The 18,514-nt window shown below is 39.9% G+C and overlaps 1 protein-coding gene across 9 annotated transcripts in view; it reads left to right on the top strand.

The window, feature by feature from the left end:
• The window catches only part of Ccser2 (coiled-coil serine-rich protein 2), a 112,672-nt gene that overhangs the window by 75,371 nt on the left and 18,787 nt on the right, over nucleotides 1-18,514 (top strand). For 8 of the 9 annotated variants that reach the window (XM_017600329.3, XM_039095013.2, XM_039095014.2 and 5 more), the window contains 4 exons: nucleotides 1,370-1,565; nucleotides 12,146-12,229; nucleotides 14,706-14,792; nucleotides 16,639-16,728. The exons of the other annotated variant lie outside the window; for it this stretch is intronic. In XM_017600329.3, the coding sequence (XP_017455818.2) occupies nucleotides 1,370-1,565; nucleotides 12,146-12,229; nucleotides 14,706-14,792; nucleotides 16,639-16,728 (457 nt within the window). The remainder of the gene's footprint in view (nucleotides 1-1,369; nucleotides 1,566-12,145; nucleotides 12,230-14,705; nucleotides 14,793-16,638; nucleotides 16,729-18,514) is intronic. 9 annotated transcript variants of the gene reach the window in all.

Genomic DNA, 18,514 nt, shown 5'->3' with positions numbered 1-18,514 from the left:
GCTTGAAGAATAAACTGGATTCAAATCATTTTGAAGAATCTCCTTTTTTCATCAGTACTAAAATTTGAGCAGCTTCAGAGAGTAACAATCTTGCAAAAATGTCTACAGTGAATAGTTTTGGGACTATTTGTTGAAAGATAGAAGCTTAAGTAGATGCCATATTCCTCTTCTTGATGATGACTGATATAAAACACACTTATTTTTATATATTTAATACACAGAATTAATTTCATTCTAATATGTGACAGTGGACATCATATTGGAGAAATGTTTAAGTACCTTGTGAGGACATTGGGGTACGTGTAGTTGTCATACTTAATAACCGTCTGAAATTATGTTTAACATGGTTACAGTAATTTTAAGCTAACATTTCTGACTAGCACATTATATTTTGTGTATTCCCGTGAAATACGTTATTCTTAGTTTTTTCTTTATTCTGCTTAGCTGTTTAAAGGATGAGACTGAAAGGAAGTGCAGTTTTGTTTTGTTTTTTTGTTTGTTTGTTTGTTTGTTTGTTTTTTTGAGATGGGCTTGTTCTCTAGTTCCTCTTGCCTTAGGCTGTGATTCTGGCTTTAAGTTCTAAAGAATTTTTTTCTGAGACAGGCTTGTATGCAGCTCAGGCTGCCCTCAAACTTGCTTTATAGCTAAGGAGGATAACTTTGAAGTCCTAATCCTCTGGCCTGTACCTCCTGAATGATGGAATTATGACTGTAGCAACACACTCAGTTTATGTGGTGATGAGAGTCAAGTCCAGGATCTTGTGCATGTTGGGCAAACACAATTCTGTCCAGGATTCAGAAAGTGGGTTTTGTTTTTTTAACATGTAGTTTGAGATTAGGGAATACATCAATTAGACTCCTGTAAAGCCTCACAACTTTATTGGTAAAGATGGTTATTGGCTGTATAAAAAAAGAAGGGAGAAGTCATTTAGTCAGCTTTAATGATGGGCACTGAAGAGATGATAGTCTAATAGTGTGTCCACATTGGGAATAACATGACTCCATTACTTAGCTTGGGTTACGATGCCACCCAAGTCAGAAGCTGAAGACCAGGTGCTACAGAAAGGGGTGACACAGCTCTGTCAGCTAGAGCCGTGTCAAGAGCATTGCTTCTTTGTTTGTTTTTGGCGCTTTATTAAGGACGGTTCATTCAGCCAATGTGTGAAATACACCAAGTGGATAGGGTTAGGGAATCCTGAAAGTGAGCTTTGCTAACAGCTAAGCAGAGCGTCCTGCTCAGGGGACATCCAGTGACTGCGGTGAGTATGAGGGCACTGACGTGAGTTGTAAAGATTGCTGTGGTAATGCTGTGCTGCTCTTCCTCTTCTTCTGAAACTGTCTCTTTTCCTTCCTTCTTCCCAACCTTCCAGAGGCTCTCCTTATAGAGAATCTCCTTTGGGTCATTTTGAAAGCTATGGAGGGACCCCCTTTTTCCAGGCTCAGAAGATGTTTGTAGATGTTCCAGATAACACAGTGATCCTGGATGAGATGACGCTCCGGCACATGGTCCAGGATTGCACAGCTGTCAAAACGCAGTTGCTGAAACTCAAGCGGCTCTTACACCAGGTGAGTACCGGATGACTATTCCAGCTTCACCTTTGGAACTTGGAAAAGAGGAGAATACATTTGTATGAATGACTCTTGTCACACCGATCAGAGTACCCACAGGAATAGCGTGGCCTGGACAGCAGGCTCCAGTTGTTCAGGGGAAGGAAGGGAGGGGAGCAGTTCAGTCTCTGGTAGCAGATTGTGTGCGAGAGGCTTCCCTCTGTCAAGGAAGGCAGTGCTAGAACCAGGGACAGACCAGCCTTCCAAGGTCCGCTCTGTTGACTGGCTTCTACCAGTTTCACCTCTTACACATGCTATACGTAGGGCCACAGGTGAAGAACAAGACTCAGTTGCAAAATATAAACCCATGCAAGAGAGTTTGGATTCAGTCTGTAATACCTGCACATTTTAATTTTATTCACTATGCAGACTTTCATTAAATTTTCACATTAATATTCCTTTTGGTGAGGGGAGGCAAGTAGGGCCTCTCTTTGTAGCTCTGGTTTTCCTGGAATTTGCTCTATGGCCAGGTTGTCCTTGAATTCACAGAGATGTGCCTATCCCTGCTTACACATATGAAACACACGAGAAAACAGTAAGAAAAGAAAAAAAAGGACAAATTAGAAGGTTGGATATTGTTTAAAAAAAATAAGTGAACTCTTATTAGTACTCTAAGCAGAAGGCTTAGAAAGCAATTAATGAGAACAAAGCTGGGATTTTACACAATGTCTTTGTCTCCAAGGCCTGGTGCACATGTTCTAGGAAAGCCCTTAACGGGTAGTATGCCGTGAAGCATGTAAAGGGAGCTCCCAACCCCCTCTTTACCGTCCACCACTCCCATTCTCTTGCCCAAACTAAGAAGCAGAGTCTGTTTCCTCTTGAGTGGGGGCTCACTCCCGTGGCTTTGCACCGTGGTAGGCAAGGGCGCTACTGCTTACCACACTGCCGGCTGCTGGAGTTGGTTTTGTTAAAGTCTTCTCTCTGAGTTCACTTGGACAAACTCTCCTTTCCATATAAATGTTTAAAATTGTTAACTGTTGCATTTGGCCTTTAGCCTGTTTCTATTTGTTGTTACACACACCTCAGCTTTCACTGTAGTTTAAATAGGACTTTTATGTATTTAATTCTTTAACTTAACACAGTTTTGTGTGAGAGCATTGTGGAACAGTAGCCATGATCTCATCTTTTTAGCCAGAAACAGGGACCTTGAAATTTGGTTTTCAAGGTCCCCTGTATGTGTATATTATGTTTTTAAACCTAGGCCTTTGCATTATTTTAGGCTAATATTCTATGTTTTATTTCATAATTTATGATCTTGATGTTATTTTAAAATCTTGAACTAGAGACTGGGAATATACTGAAAACCGTTCTGGCGACGCCTTACCTACCTCCTTTAATTCCCTAAGGCCTGCTTCAAATGTTTTTGGTTGGAGCATAATATACATGTGAGAGTGCTTATCTCATTGACTTTCTCAGATGGAAATGTAGTGTGTACTCCATTTGGTATGAATGGGTGTGTGGCCAGCACGAATCCATAGGGAGAACATGTTCTTCTGCTTTGTTAATGGGACCATTTATTTGGTTTTTGATAAACATCAGTCTGTTTGCCTGTTTTGAACTTGGGGTGAAGTATAATATTCTTGGAACCATATAATATCCTGTCTGAGTTATTTCATTATCAATGTATTTATGGGTCCTCACTTATGTTTTGCCCCAGTGTGGAGGTTGTTGACTGTCACATTATGCAAGCATTTTATTTGTTTCACAGTTGACAGGCATTGGGCAAGTTTCCAGTTTGGGTTTTGTGACCAGCGCCACTGCAGGCTCCTAGCACATGCATTCGGATGCACATCTTTATGCACTTTTGTTTTTCTGTACCTGAATGTTAGGATTGGGTCCATCATAAAGCATGCTGGCATCGAGTTCTAGTAGACATTGAGTAGTTTGCAGAGAAGTTGTGCAGGTCCACTGTCGTTTCCTCATCTCCTGTCATGAGTCCTTTGCCTTTGTCATAGCACATTCTGCTCTCTTTCAGTTTTGGATCAGGGAAGGAAAAACTTAAGACAGAGTAATAGAAAAAATCACAATACTTCTTTGGGTCTTTTTCTTTGGGTTGTAGTGTATTTGGTCTCTATGATACATTCTCTGTCTTCTACAGGATGCTGATCTTGAGAATAAGATAAAATAATATGTACTAGTGTTTATGAAATATCAACTACAATGTGTTCCATATTTCCTGTCACTCCAGTATTGTGCACAAAACCAGGAATTTTTATTCTTTCTCTGTGTGTTTTTCTGGGCACATGTCTATGAATGTACCATGCACATATGCGTGTTTGGGCAGCCAGAAGGAATACTTGAAGCAGCTGTATCACGACTGGCACTCTGAGTTTAGAACACAGTGAGTGGTTAGTGCTTGGCGGTAGAAAACCAGAAATGGGGGTAGGGTGAGGAAGGATGAAGGGAGAGACAGTTGGTTTATAATGTCAGTGGAGACATTAAAATGAATATTATATGGCTAAGCATAAATCAACCTCAAGGAAAATATTGAAGTGAAGCATAGAAAACTGTAGTAAAATGTTATTAACATAAAGTTTAGGTTTTTTGAACTTCTTTACCAAAACTAAATACATGAGCACAAGTATAGATGGCAAAACTTGACAGCATGCAGATCTCATCACTTCATGGGGAAAAAGCATGTATGAACATGGCATCATAAAGACTGTATACTGCAGAAGGGCTCACAAATACGGAAATATGGGGAACTGCTTGACACTCATTCCCAGATTGAGAAGTGAAACAGTAGTAAGGTCCCAGTGTGTTCCTGTCTGATTGCAAACTCCTGCTTGCTAGAATCTAGTTTTCCCTATACACATTTTAGCTTTTATCCTTGTCTTAATTAGGGTTTTATTGCTGTGAAAAGGCAACATACCTATGACAACTCTTATAAAGGAAAACATTTAATTGGGGCTGGCTTACAGTTTTAGACGTTTAATCTGCTATTGTCATAGTATGCAGGCAGACATTGGGCTAGAAAAGGAACTTGGTGTTCTACATCCTGATCTGCAGACATCAGGAGACTGTGTCACAGTGAGCATAGCTTGAGCACGGGAGACCTCAGAGCCTACCCCTGCAGTGACCCTTCCTTCAACAAGGCCACACTTCCTTATACTGGGACAGCAGTGGCCCTGCCAACAGTATACGTAATCGGGCAGAGGCTTTTAAATATTCTGTAGCTTAGGCCTTCTAGCTAGGGCAGTCTCTCAACTGCTCTAAACTTGATCTGACTAACCAAGATCCTGCTAGTACTTAGCTGTCTGCAGGGACAGAATTAACAGTTGAACACACAGAGACATACCTTCACACAACTACATATCCACCCCACTACCTTCTAATAGTGCTATTCCCTAAGGCCCAAGCATTCACAACCTGAGTTTATGGGGGCCATAATTATTCATACCACCATATTCTTCTTCGTGGCCTCTGTAGGCTTATAGCCATAACATAATGCAAAATGCATTTATTCTAATTTCAAACATCCCCAAAGACTTTCATACTCTCAACAGTGTTTAAAAGTTCAAAGTCTTTCTGAAATTCATGCAGTCTCTTAACTTTAATCCTCTATAATATCAAAGTAAACATCACGTCACACACTTCCAACATACAGTGGCACAGGAGAGATATTGTCATTCCAAAACACAGGGACTGGAGAAGAGTTAGGAAACACTAGGCTAAAGCACGACAGAAAGCCTGGCTGGGCAAACTCCAAACTCTGATGTCAAAGCAGTCTTCAGATCTTAAAGTTCTTTCAGCTTTTTTTTTTTTTTTACTTCAGCAGACTTCGTTCTCTTGGGCGAATTCCACTCCTAGTGAGTAGCTTTCCTTGACAGGTGACAACTCTGGCACCTCCAACATTTTGAGGTCTCCAAGGCCATCTAAGCTACAACCCCATAGCTGCATTTGTGTAATAAACTAATGGAACTTGTAATGCTGTATGTACAGATGAATGCATGCTTACATATTCATGTATGTATATGTAGTGTATCTGAATGTGACAGGAAATTTACCTCATTCTGTGTGTCATGTCCCCTGTTCCCCAAAACCACATTTAGTAGGTAATTAATAGTATACTCAAAACTTTAAATCTGATAAACTATAAATGTAGGCGAATGAGTGATGAATAATGGAATTTTCACCATGTATGCCAAACACTAAAAACCCAGTAAGTCTACAGAGTGATAATTGTGCTGCTTTATAAAGAGACCAATGCAGAAAATGTCTGTTCTAAAGAAAGACTGAGTATTTAATATTTTTTTAATTCATAGATGATAGACGCCTAAGCAGAATGGCTAGCTTATAGTTTGGGATGACATACAAATACTAAGTAATTATCAGAATCATGTGTTACAAAGGATAGACAGTTATGTGCTGTATTACTATGTAAGATTCAGTCTGACGTGTATGATGTGAGTCTGTCATCCCTTGCAGACTGCCTGTAGGTCTAGTATAATTTTAACTAGCATTATAGCAGCATTATTTTTGGAATTTGTGAAAGCAAGTCCAAAAGTGGGAATGATAAAGGGTAAGCTTTGTGAACACTGAAAGAGACTAAGGGGTGGGGGGTGGGGACAAAACAAACAAAAAACCAGCAACACATGGAGTGGATGAGAATGGGAAGTAAGAGGAAAACACTGATGGATTTACTAATTAAGAAAGACAGGGAAAGGTTTTTAAAAAGAATTGTTGAGTTCAGTCAATAGCACAGACTAGCAGTACAGAAAATTGTTATGAGCTGAGTGGTTATATCATGGTGTGTTTGCGTCTGTTTCTCTCCCTTTCTTTCTCTTCCTTTTTTCTTCCTTCCTTCTTTTTCTTTTGGGTGGGGTGATGAGCAGTGTCCTATCAGGTGCTCCAGGGTAGCTCATTTATCGCAAGCCTGAATGGTCGGATTACAACAAGCTCGCACCACCGCACCACTGCACCACCACACCACCATGCTTAGCTGGAAGTGTGTGTTGGGGAGGGCAGCTTAGAGGGACACGCCCATATTCAGAGATGCACTTCTTAGGTTAATGACAAATTTAGACAGGTTTACACAGAGTATTCTCTCAAACTATTATGAGGGTTTTCATGTATTTCAGCAGTCATGTATTTTCAAATGCCAGCTGTTTCTCTTGTGCTTAAGATGCTATGGCTCAAGCATCTTTAGGATCAACTCACTTTTGAAAAATTGAAAATGAGGTTTTAAGGTCTCCTAGGATGTTGCTCGAATTACTAGATTTTAAACACCATAGATCAGTTATAAATAGTAGTGCTCAAAACTGTTAGCTGGCATTGGGGACTGGATTTGATATGATTGATTCATCTGTCTGTGTATCTTTGAGTTTACAAACTACTTTTGAAAATGGAAAGAAGCCTTCCCCTTGCCCTGCTGGCCTTGGTGGGTGCTCCAGGACCTGGCACTGGCCTGTCCAGACACAAAGCAGCTTTGTTGACATCACTGATGATGCACAGACTGCTCATGCTGCCAGAATGCCTTCCTGACCACATCAAGTATTCATGTCCACTGCAGCTGCTCTGGAACTCATAGGAAGGCCCCAGTTTTTGCAAACTCGCGGGAGAACCTCCTGGGTAAGATGGCATTACTAGGTTTTGCAGTGGTTAATATGTGGAAGGTAAATATCAGTTCAGAAGTCTACTTTCATACTGTCTCAAAAAAGAACACTGGGAGAAGGTTGTCTAAGATAATCCTTTCATGATCTTGTATTCATCTTTCACAAAATGCCAGTGTAGATGGGGAGTGTAGCTCAGTGGTGAGTTTTTTCGAGTGGGAACAGGAGCCTGGATTCAGCTCTTCCTCTGAAAACAGGTCTTAGTTTGTGATTCGTACATGAATTCATTAGCATTGTAATTGCACGTAGAATTCAAAGTCTAAGGAAACTGCTGGTACTTCACTCAGTAAAAGCTCATAGTATTTGGACAGGCTGCTAACCAAACTGTTCATATTTTCTTCAGTGCTACACTTTATATCTTATTTTTTCTTGTATTTGTTAAATATCCTAATGCAGAATATTCAAAACATGTAGTTCCTGGGACATGAACTCAGGCTATCGAGCTTAGTGACAAGTAACTTTACCTGGAAAGCCATCTTTAAAACTAAAATGTTTTCATTCCATTTATAATTTCCTGTTACATGTCTCAAAGTATTTTCTAATTTTGTCCCAGATACTTTCATCACAGTCAGTGTTAAATAGATAACACTATTATTGTGTCTTATTTAAGGCAGGAGCAGTCTTACTAATTCATTCAGGTAGAGAGTGTGTTGATGATCATTGAGCTCTCCTGTGCTTGGATCTAAAAAAAGTCTTTTTCCTCTTCGATCTTTTACGTCTAAATTGCTAGGCTTTTAAAAATAGAATGCAAGGTTTTTTGTTTTTTGTTTTTAAACTTAAGATGTAGAAAGCACTTAATAATAATTGATCATTGTCTTAGGCAAGCCTGTGCAGTAATCTCCTTCCCACCCCCTTACCAGTGTTAACAATATTAGCATGTGGCCTGGGGAGGTCGTACAGTTGGTACAGAGCTTGTCTGCCATGCATGAAGCTCTGGGTTTCGTTCCCACCACTCATTAAAGTAAGCTTGAGGAGATCTTTGCTGTAATCCTGGCAGTTGGGGGTTGAGTCAGGAGGATCTGAAATTTAAGGTCATCCTTAGCTGTGCAGCAATCTTGAGTCCAGCCTGTGTTTCATGACCCTGTCTGGAGAAAAGAAAATTGACTACGTGGTGCCTTGGTTTCTTTAAACTGACTTCTAATCTTAATGCCCTGGATAATAAAGAACGGTATTGGTACAAATAAAATTGTTAAGGATGTGTCAGTAACTTTGTGACCTAGAACAGCAATTTGACAGTTTCACTTATGGGCTATAGAAGCTAACTTTTTGAGGCTATGGTGTGTGTTTTAAAAGGATCACAAATGATGCCATTAATAGCACCAGCTTATGGCTTCCTTCTAGTACCTGCTTTCTGAGTGCTCTGCTCTGTATTTCCTTCCCTTTCCCTTTCCCTTTCCCTGCCCTTTCCATTGGCTCCTTCCCTCCTTACCCGCACCTTTCCTTCCTGGAGCTCTGCTGTATTGCTCAGAAGGCCTCTGACGCTCCCAGCAGGGTCCTTCCTACTGAGGTCTAGGTTTGTTTGTGTGATTACATTCCTTGTAGGTAATTGGACTAGCTTCCTATTTGTGAATTGATTCCGTTCGTTCATGACATTTTTACTTTTTAGTTACCTTGAATCTGATTTTCAGTGTTATGTTAGGACTTGTTCATCTTTGTTGTAAAGAGCATTGGTCATGTTTACTTACACACTCTTTTGTCTTGTTTTTATGGATATGGATTGATAGGATCACTTTTAACTTTGAATTTAGTTTAATTGGTAGTCTTAGGCTTACAGAGGGTATTTTTTTAATCTTAGATGAATTAAAACATTTTAGTTTTAAAGTAATTTCTCCATTTTATACAAGTTTTCAAATTTGTATATGTAGAATTAATTGTACTTGTGATGGCTCTTGATTCTCAACGTCTGAGAGATTTAATGACCCCTCTCCTGGCATTAGCCTTGGTCTGCATTCCCCACATTGCTTTGATAGTTTCTAAAGAACCTGGGGTTTTTGTTTGTTTGTTTGTTGTCATTGTTTTTGTTATTGTTTTAAAGACAGTCTCTATAGCTACGACTGGCAAATTACGGAAACTGGCCTGCCTCTCAGCCTCCCCATGCTGAGATTAATGGCAGTCACCACACCTTGGCCAAAGAAATTGTTATTAGCCTCATTGATTGTTTTTTGTTTTCCTTCCTGTCCTTCCTGTTTCATTTCTGTTCTCTACTTGTTCTTGGTCTACTGTGTTCTAGTTACAGGTGGGACACCTTTTTATTTATGTCAGCTGTTCTAATCACCACTTTCTCCAAATACCACTTTAGTTCTATTCCATATACTTTGGTCTATAACACCTTCATTTTCCTATTTCCCTACGTCTTCCTCTTTGGGCTCATGCAGGATTAGGGGTTGGTCTTTCTTTCCAGCTTCTGAGAGACCTGCTGCTGCTGAAGTGAAGCCTGTTTCCACACGACCTCGTTGATATGCTCCTTCCACTTTCCTAAACTCTCCGCTCCTGTGTTTTATGCTTGCACACTTCTGCTGTGACATGAGTGACTGAAGGTGACACTTTTTGTGATTACCCCCACACACTCCTAAGCAGACTCTGTTCATTTATTTTTCATGGTCCGTGTGTTTTTTCTTAATTAGTTATATTAGATCATCTCTGTCGATCTGTTTTCATATTCATTCTGTCATCTCAAATAAGACTTTAAATTTAGAAAAATTTAATTATTTTACCTTACATATTTTATTTGTGGGTAGAGAAATTTTCTATTTACTTCAAGAGTTAATCCATTCTTTTGAAATTTTTAAATAACTCTTATTAATATATTTCTTCTAGTCAGTTCTAAATTCTGTGCCATTAGGTTTCAGTGTTCATATGAGTTGATATTTTCCTGTTTGTGTATGTAGTAATTTTGTATTGTGTCTTTGATATTTCAGTTTTTCATTTTGTTTGAGTTCCATAATGCACACACACACACCTACCTCCTCCTTAGAGAGGGCAGTTCTACTCGGCTTCCGACTGGATTGAAATCATAGGTCCTTTCTCAGTGCTCTTGTCCTCTGGTCTCCATCTGCTTGGTGCTCAGCAGAGGCTAGTTGGGGCCTGTTATGGTTTAGTTTATTTCTTTCAACCTTGGATAAACTGTTTAAGAGCAGTTGTGCTTGGGCTGTGCCTAGGAATTTAGATGCAATTTAATGGTTTTCCTGATATTTTTTACCTCTGATATTTTCAGCTTGGCTGAGCTCTCTCTTTTCTTTCACCTAGAAGACTGGGCTTTTCTTTTCTTGCCCTGCTGCATAACTTCCCACAACTACACCCACAACCATTGAAAAACAGTATGTGCTATATTTTCTCCCATTCTTCTGGTGTTCTGTACAGTAGGCAGGAAGATATTTAGTCATTTGGAAGTAGGCTAAATTTTCAGACCCTCCTTTATGCAGAATTTTTTTTTTTTTTAAATAAGACTTACTCCGCATTAGCACGCCATGTCACTGGAAGGGAGATGAACTTCTTACTGAGATATATGATATGAAGTAAGCACCCCATTCCTGTCTTCTTTTCCCTCCCTTTATTTTAAAACCATTTCAAAATGTAATGTTCTGGGACTAGGGGCAATGGCCCTTTCAGTCAAACACTCATCTTGAAAAGAAAAGAATGGGAATTTTAATCCCCAGTTGTTGTGTGAAATGTCAGGTGTGTGGTAGCGCTGGAAGGCAGAGATGGGGAAGTGGGGTATCCCCGGCCTAATTGGTAAATCAGACCAGTGAATGACCATGTCTAAAGAAACGGATGTCATTTCTGAGGATGACAATGGGGTAGCTTCCTGCTTAACATGTGTACTTGTGTGCAACACACGTACACACACGACCCTCTCAGGTCTTAGTGTTTGTAAGTTCACTAGTAGAAATGACATTTATCCAATGCTGAGAATTTGGAAAGAAATCTGTATTGCTTTTTAAGCTTTGCTAAATACATGTTCTGTGGCTCATTTCTGCAGATTCTGATTGAATCTCTGTGGTATAACAAATGGATTAAACGCTCCCCCACCTCCCATTCAGGCAGCCCTAATCCCTGGTGTGGTTGAGGGGGGCAGAGTTCCTGGAGCTGCTGCAGCTGTGCTGTCCTCCAGCTCAGGTCCTCAGGGTCACTGCTGGCACGCGTCCTGCCCCGTTCATCTTTCTTGACAGTGCCTCTGTGAACGCAGGACGTTTTCAACTAGTAGTAAATCAGTCCAGAAAAGTTAGAACTAATAGTATCCTCTTTTTTATTTTGGTGTTTAAGGACAAAATACTTTCTTTTTTCACTTTTTATTAATTCTGTAGCTTGTAGAATGTTTAGGACTTATCCATCGTAAGCTTGAACTTCTGTATTTGGGCTTATATAGCACCAACTCTTTAAGACAGAGAACATTTCTGCCTCCCTCCGTGTATGTCCTTGACACTCCTCCTTAGTGCCTTTGCCTGTGTCTATCCTGATTTCCAGCAAAGAACATCACTTGCGCTTTTTACAGATGTCTTATTATGTAGAGTTATGTGACTCATATTCCTAGATACCTAGTATTTAATCAAATGAGTTTTATGGCCAAGCTTCGTTGAGTTTTTAAATTTCTGAATTGTTTACACTCAAAATGTCTATCTAAACCAAAGCAGATTTGGGTGAATTTCCTGTTTTCTTAGCTGAGTTAACTTTACATGTCTTCAGGACATTACTTATGGTTGCTTTCTGACTCTCAGGAGTTCAGTGTTCTGCAGTTTCCTTGGACTGTCTTTGCAGCTGCTCCCCGTTCCTTGCCCATTTCCTTTGGCCAGTGCAGAGGAGAGGAGCTTTGGGAAGGCTCAGCGCCTGCCCACTTGTTGTTTGCCTGTGCTTGAGTGGGGGAGCGGAGTGCAGGCAGTGCTGGTGACTGCTGTATTCCTCTCTCATGTGCTCTCTCTTTCCTGGCAGCATGACGGAAGTGGATCATTACATGATGTTCAGCTATCATTGCCATCCAGTCCAGAGCCTGAGGACGGCGATCAGATATATACGGTATGGCTAGGTATTTACATGAAGGTTTCAAAGTTTTCATTATAAAAATAATACAGCGGTAACATTTGAAGCTATGAATAATAGAGGTATCAAAACACTAGGCTTTTAGCAGGCTGTAGTAGCATGTGCCTTAGATCCCATCACCCAGAAGGCAGGGTGAAGTCTGCCTATGCTTCACAGGGGGTTCAAGGCCGCCCAGACAACTTAGTGATCTACTGTCATAAAAATGATATGAGATTGTAGCTTCAGTGGCCAAATACTTGTTTAACATCCATAAAATCATGCGTGAGATCAATTCCTAGTGCAGGAAACAGGCCAACCTAGAGCTTTGCTATCCGGGAAAACAATCAGATTTCTTCTGAACCTTTGCCATTTATGAAACTAAAATGGTAGTTTTAAAATTATCCCTTGTTGGGTGGGAAGTAATTTACGCCCGTGTTACTACTACTGTTGCTTATACCAAGGAGTAATAATTATCAAAATAAGGTCTTCAATGAAATTAAATTGTAGTATTTCATATATTCACAGAATTGAAGAAACATTAAGATAATGAGATTACCTTTTCCATGTTTGCAAATCTAATTATAGAATTGATGTATATTTTAATAAGTAATTGAAAGTATTGTAATTCTCATGTTCCTTAGATTTCAGTAGGTAGCTCCTTTACAACTACTTCTCAAGCATACACAAATACTCTTGGTTCATTTAATATTTTCAATTAAAGGTGTTCACATCCCTTTTCCAAGGTATAATTGCCCATGTTTGTTATTGCAGTAACTTAATCTCAGAACATTACTGACTTCAGATAATATGATACATTTCAATTACACATGATCCATAGGTGAGCTGAAATTCTGCTTTACTTGTCTTCTTCAATCTGAGAGCCAAACTGAGGGGTCAGCCCTGTGTTGTGACATAGCATTATAATATAAAGGAGAATGAACTTGGGAAATTCATGTGAGTTCTACTTGGACATGGCAAATGCTGCTTCCAGATGATTCAGATGGCCCAGGCTGGAAATAGAGCAGCATAGGCTGCTTCTAGGTTTCTGAGTAATTTACCAAGAGCCAAATAATATACAAAGCAATCATAATCATAAGACTATAGCACAGTAGTAACACTAGGTTAGTACTCTGGCCTTTTCCATGTGGTGTCTACCTCTTCTTACTTAGTTACTCCCAGCCATGGCATTCCACACTGCTGGTCCTGATGAAGTATTCCACATCAGCAGATCTGCAGAACACTGTTTTAAAAAGCAGTTTCATATCTGCATCCAGTTTATAACCAGTGATTTTAATGATCTTGGAGTTTAGCTAAAATTTCTGCAGCTTCGTGGCTTTTTTCCTCATATCATTTTTCTCTCAAATTTTATGAAATTTTATATATGCAAAGGATTAATTTTCAAACAAGGTCTCATGTAGTCCAGGCTATGCTAGACTGTGTTGTGTAGCTTAGGCTAACCTAAAACTCAAATCCTCCTGTGTTCACCTGGAGCTGCTGTGGTAACAAGGATGTGCCAACCGCCACACCAGGCCAGGAACCTGCTGTAAAGAGACAAAGCCAGCTTCTCCTTTCCCCTTGCCACGCTCATGGCTTTTCATCTCTAAGCTGCCCGTATGTTTAGTATTACATGATACTGAAACTGACATTAATTTACAGCCTATTTCCTCTGTACCTAGGCAGATCACTTGTTGTGTATTTCTTATTCAAGCTGAGATAGAATAGTTTATTGTGTCCTCTGTTCTCTATTTCTTTTGATTCATAGCCATTCATGTCATTCGAGTGAGCTAGAAACAGACTTGACTCCTCCCACTAGACATAAATTGCCTGTGATCACCTTGGTTCAGGCTTCTTATCTGGAGTATTGCAGTGCCCCGGGTGCAGCTTCTGGTTGCAGTATTGGTCATGTCTAGTTAATGACGTTGGCTGGTACCTTTCTCTTTAGTTCAGGCAGCACTTGTCTGACAGTGGCTCATTGAAGAACACCTCTCTCCGGTACTTAGCTGGCAGATTTATCTTTTGCTGACTTCTGAGCCAGTCTTGAAAGTTCTACTATACATTAGTTACACAGTTCTACTATACATTAATTCTCTTTGTCCTGCCCTTGATATTTTCTAACAGACAATTTAGAAGTGTCCTTGAAATCTTAGTTGAGTGAGTTTTACATGTTGATTTCCTTTCCTGTATAACCTTGGGCTCAGTTTCTTATTATGTCAATGCAAAGCAGTTAAGCACCCTTGTAGTCAGGGTCAGAAATGCTGCTCCAGGTGGCAGCCTGGTGAGTGGTAGTGGCTATTTCCCTTTTCCTCACTGATTACATGCCAGTTGCCATTAGTTTCACTACCATGAAACTATTTTAAAGTTGTTAGTGTAAGACTTCCTTTTAGATAAACGAATAATTCATTCATTGCTTGACTTCATTGACTTTATACTTCTCATTAGAATATTTGACATAACAGCATTTTTCATATTTCAGAATGAAGATTTACTAAATGAAATAAAACAACTTAAAGAAGAATTAAAGAAAAAAGATGAAAAAATCCAACTATTAGAGCATCAGCTTGTAAGTATTATAACAGACTAAAGCCAAGGCTCTTCAGTGGGGCGGTGTTTGCTTCTATAAGACCGAGTGGGAGTGCAGCTTGACGTGACTTTTGACTCTCGAAGGTTCCTGTAGCGTTGTGTTCCGAGAACCTATGTTCCATAGAGTGTGTGACTGGACTTTGACGTACAGTGCGAAGTGTCCATGGGGTGATGTAGAGTGTGTGACTGGACGTTGACGTACAGTGCGAAGTCTCCATGTGGAGATTCTTTGATGGCTCATGGTTGATGACCTCTTCTGTGGGGATGTAAAGTTTATTTTCCTTTGGCCTGTTGATGAAGCGTAAATGGCTTTCTTTCAGACATGGTTTGAGAAATGAGTGCCTGGGCATTTTATCTCTGTGAGCAGAGACTAAATACTTAGCCTTAAGTATTGTGTTATACTGAAAGGATTCTAGAGAAGTAGTTTCATGTCTGTGGCAACGATAAATAATTTCTCAGAGTGAGGCTTACTTGAATCTTCTTAATTTTATAATTGTTGTAATTTTGAATGTTCATAAGAAAACTACTTGTATAGTACCTTGAATTCAGTTATAGGATAATTTGTAATATCTAAAAGGCCAGGTAAATAGAACTTACTGCATAAAAATTGCAGAAAACCAAAATATTTGTTGAAAGCCAAAAAACAATATGACAAAGCAGATTCAGCGTCACTGATACTAATGTCATCGAGAATGTCAAGGATATAACAGCGAACTGTGCTACTAAGGCCCTATTACAGGTGTCCGGCTCACGAATAGGAGCAGACAGATCGGATATGGTTAAAAGGGCAGTTGATTAGAATTGAGAAGAATTTATTTTTGAATTGATAATATTCTAGTACGGTAAAGTCAGTGGATCATTAAAGAGTCTCCTCAGGATGAACAACAGAGAAACAGACACGGCACCTGAAATGTTTGTATTTAATACCCAGGAGAGTTCCATCAGAAATCCATCTAAGAAACTGCCTTTAACGGTTGTTGCCAGAACAGTTTCCCCAGAGAGTTATAAACAGACATCTTGTTTTATAGGGCACTATCATCAGCCTGAAGTAGAATTCCACCAAAGTCCAACTTTGGGAACCAGTGAGTCTGCTGAGTTTCATTGCAGAGCATAGGTGAGGGCTTGTTTAAAGGAGCATGGGCAAGCCCACAGCAGCTACACCACTGGGAAGTCACCCCACTGCTGCCTAGATGGAGGTCCCTCTGAGTTAGTGCTCCCTAGAATATGAACTCTAGCATTCCCTCAAGACAACAGGGCCTCAGATATTTGGGCAGAGGTTGGTCTAGGTAGCTGGAGGGTGCTGAAGAGTGTCTAGAATCTCAGCAAATTAGTGGAACCTTTCCACACTGTCTAATGCCATCAGGCCCAGCCTTGAAAGTCTCTTGTAAGTAGTTACAGTTGGCCTGACGAAGGTCATGTGAGGGGCATAGGACAGTGCTTTACAACAGCAGGGTCAAAATAGATCAGAAAAGGAGTATAATTCTCAGTAGTATTCTTTTTATGCCCCCGACTTTTACATATATTTTATATCTATATGTGGTATTATATACACATAAAATTTATATAGTGAGGTTTTTTACACAGTTTGTGATCACCAAGAGAAATTTTGACCATTTGAAATGTAGCTCACTGGCTTTCTCTTAAATACAGTTCCTAAAGAAGGAGAGATGCCTGGCTAGACCTCGGTGTGCGAGGTAGGCATCATGTCTGCCGTCGGAGCATCCAGAGCTGCATTGTACTGTGCAAGTGGATGAGCCGGCCTCTAACTGCTGGCGTGTGTGTGCTCGAGGAATTAAACCCTTTCAAACACTTGTTGTTTTCTCCAGGCAACCCGCTGTAACTGCCACCAGAAATCTAAAGAGGACAGGTGTGCATATGCTGATAAATTCACGCAGACACCCTGGAGGAGATCTCCTGTAAGTTCTGTTCTTCACTCCTGCCCTTTGCTATTGTGCTGTGTTGCTTTGAGTTTTAATCTAACCACTAATAATTTTGAATCTGCCATTGCTATTTTTTTCTTTAGGTGAGCTGCTCTTTGCTTGTCTCCTAGTTGTTATGTGCTTTCCAAAGCTTCTCTTGTGTGCTCTGTACAAGCGAATGTGCTTTTAATAGCTTTTCCATTCTGCATACTGTGGCCCATCTTATTTGAGTGTCCACTCTTTTCTCATTGCATGTTTTTGTGGGAGTAGTGATACTGTTGTCCCACTTATACAGTGTATCCCACGGTGAAGGTGTATGATAGAGACAGTGTATTCCCTTTCGTGTTGAAACTTTCCCAAATAGGTTTTACTATTATAATGATAAACTATTGAGGGAATTAAGAAATATTAATACATGAAAACATAGTTGGAGTATGGTTTGTTTAAAACAGTAGGAAATAGCTACTAAATATTGTTCATTTTTTAAAAGTGTTATATATCAAAATATATTTAGTGCTAAAAGTACCTTGAATACCTGGAACTCGCTTCAGGATGTCAGACATTACTCTATTGTATGGAGGAAATAATAGATTTCTACTAATTAGAGCTTGGTATACTTTGAGATTCCTTTTGTGTTCTATATTGTAACAGAGTTCCAGTAACACAGATTAATAGGGAAATATAAAGGCTAATATAGTCAATCCAACTGAGGAAAATAATAGGGAAATAAAGGCTAATATAGTCAATCCAACTGAGGAAACCCAACTGTGAACCTTACTTTTGCTTCTTTTCATGTAATATATAATTGCCTTCTCTGTTAACTTACTTGAAGATCATCTTGGTTCTTGAAGAAAAAGTGAGGAATCAGAGAGGGAAATACATAGATAGATACAGCAGACTGATAAAAACAGGTGCAAGGTCTGAGAAGGCCAGAGGATGGGGAAGGTCCAGCCAGGTGAGGAGCTTGTGAGGGAAGGTGAAGGTGGAGGAGGCCTCTCACAGGAGGTGTGGGAACTTAAATGTTTGGAGACAAGTCTGAGATGAGAGTATGTCCTGTATCTCTCCATGGCCATTTAATCTTTCTAGGGTCTCCAGTTTTCCCGTAGACTGTTTTAGTTTTAAACATCGTTACTTTGCATCTTCAGGGAAATCATTAAACTTCATAGTTTCCCCGGCCCCCCGGCCCCACCTCATTGTTCTCAGTCAGGGTATTAATCGGCCTTCTTAAGTAACTATATAGAACAACTCTGGTGTATTCCTGATCAGTTCTTATAGTGATCTTGGGAGAATTAAAGTCAGGGCTTTAGCAAAGCACTGTCAGAATCTCAGGCTGCAGCTTTCACCTTTACTTTTTTTTATAGGCATTGCCTGGCCTTTGTTTTAGAGATAGGAATAAAAGTCAAGGTATATAGTAAATAACTATTACACGTCCTGTAGCAAAGAAATGGCTGTGACAATATTATAACTTAGAGGACTCCTGACCAGCAGTCCACAGTCCCTTCTCCCCAAAGCATACGGAAGAGCCTTGGCAGATGAGAGGTTTTGAAAGTTAGAATGGGAGGATAGGGCCATTCTTAACTACAGGACAGCTAGGAAAGGCAGTGAAGGGTGGCAACAGTAAGTGCACAGTTAGTTAGGCCGGAACACACACGGGTCCTAAGGAAAACGGTGAGAGTTAGTGTGAAAGCTCGTAGGAGTACAGCTGTAGTCAGAAAGTCTAATCTAGGAATAACTACTGTAGTTTCACTGGGGTTCATTCAGTGAATAAATATATGTGTGTTCA

Source organism: Rattus norvegicus, chromosome 16 (genome assembly GCF_036323735.1).
Source record: "Rattus norvegicus strain BN/NHsdMcwi chromosome 16, GRCr8, whole genome shotgun sequence".
Lineage (NCBI taxonomy): Eukaryota > Metazoa > Chordata > Mammalia > Rodentia > Muridae > Rattus > Rattus norvegicus.
The sequence above is the reverse complement of the archived record's forward strand: the minus strand, read 5'-3'. Positions and strand labels throughout refer to the sequence as shown.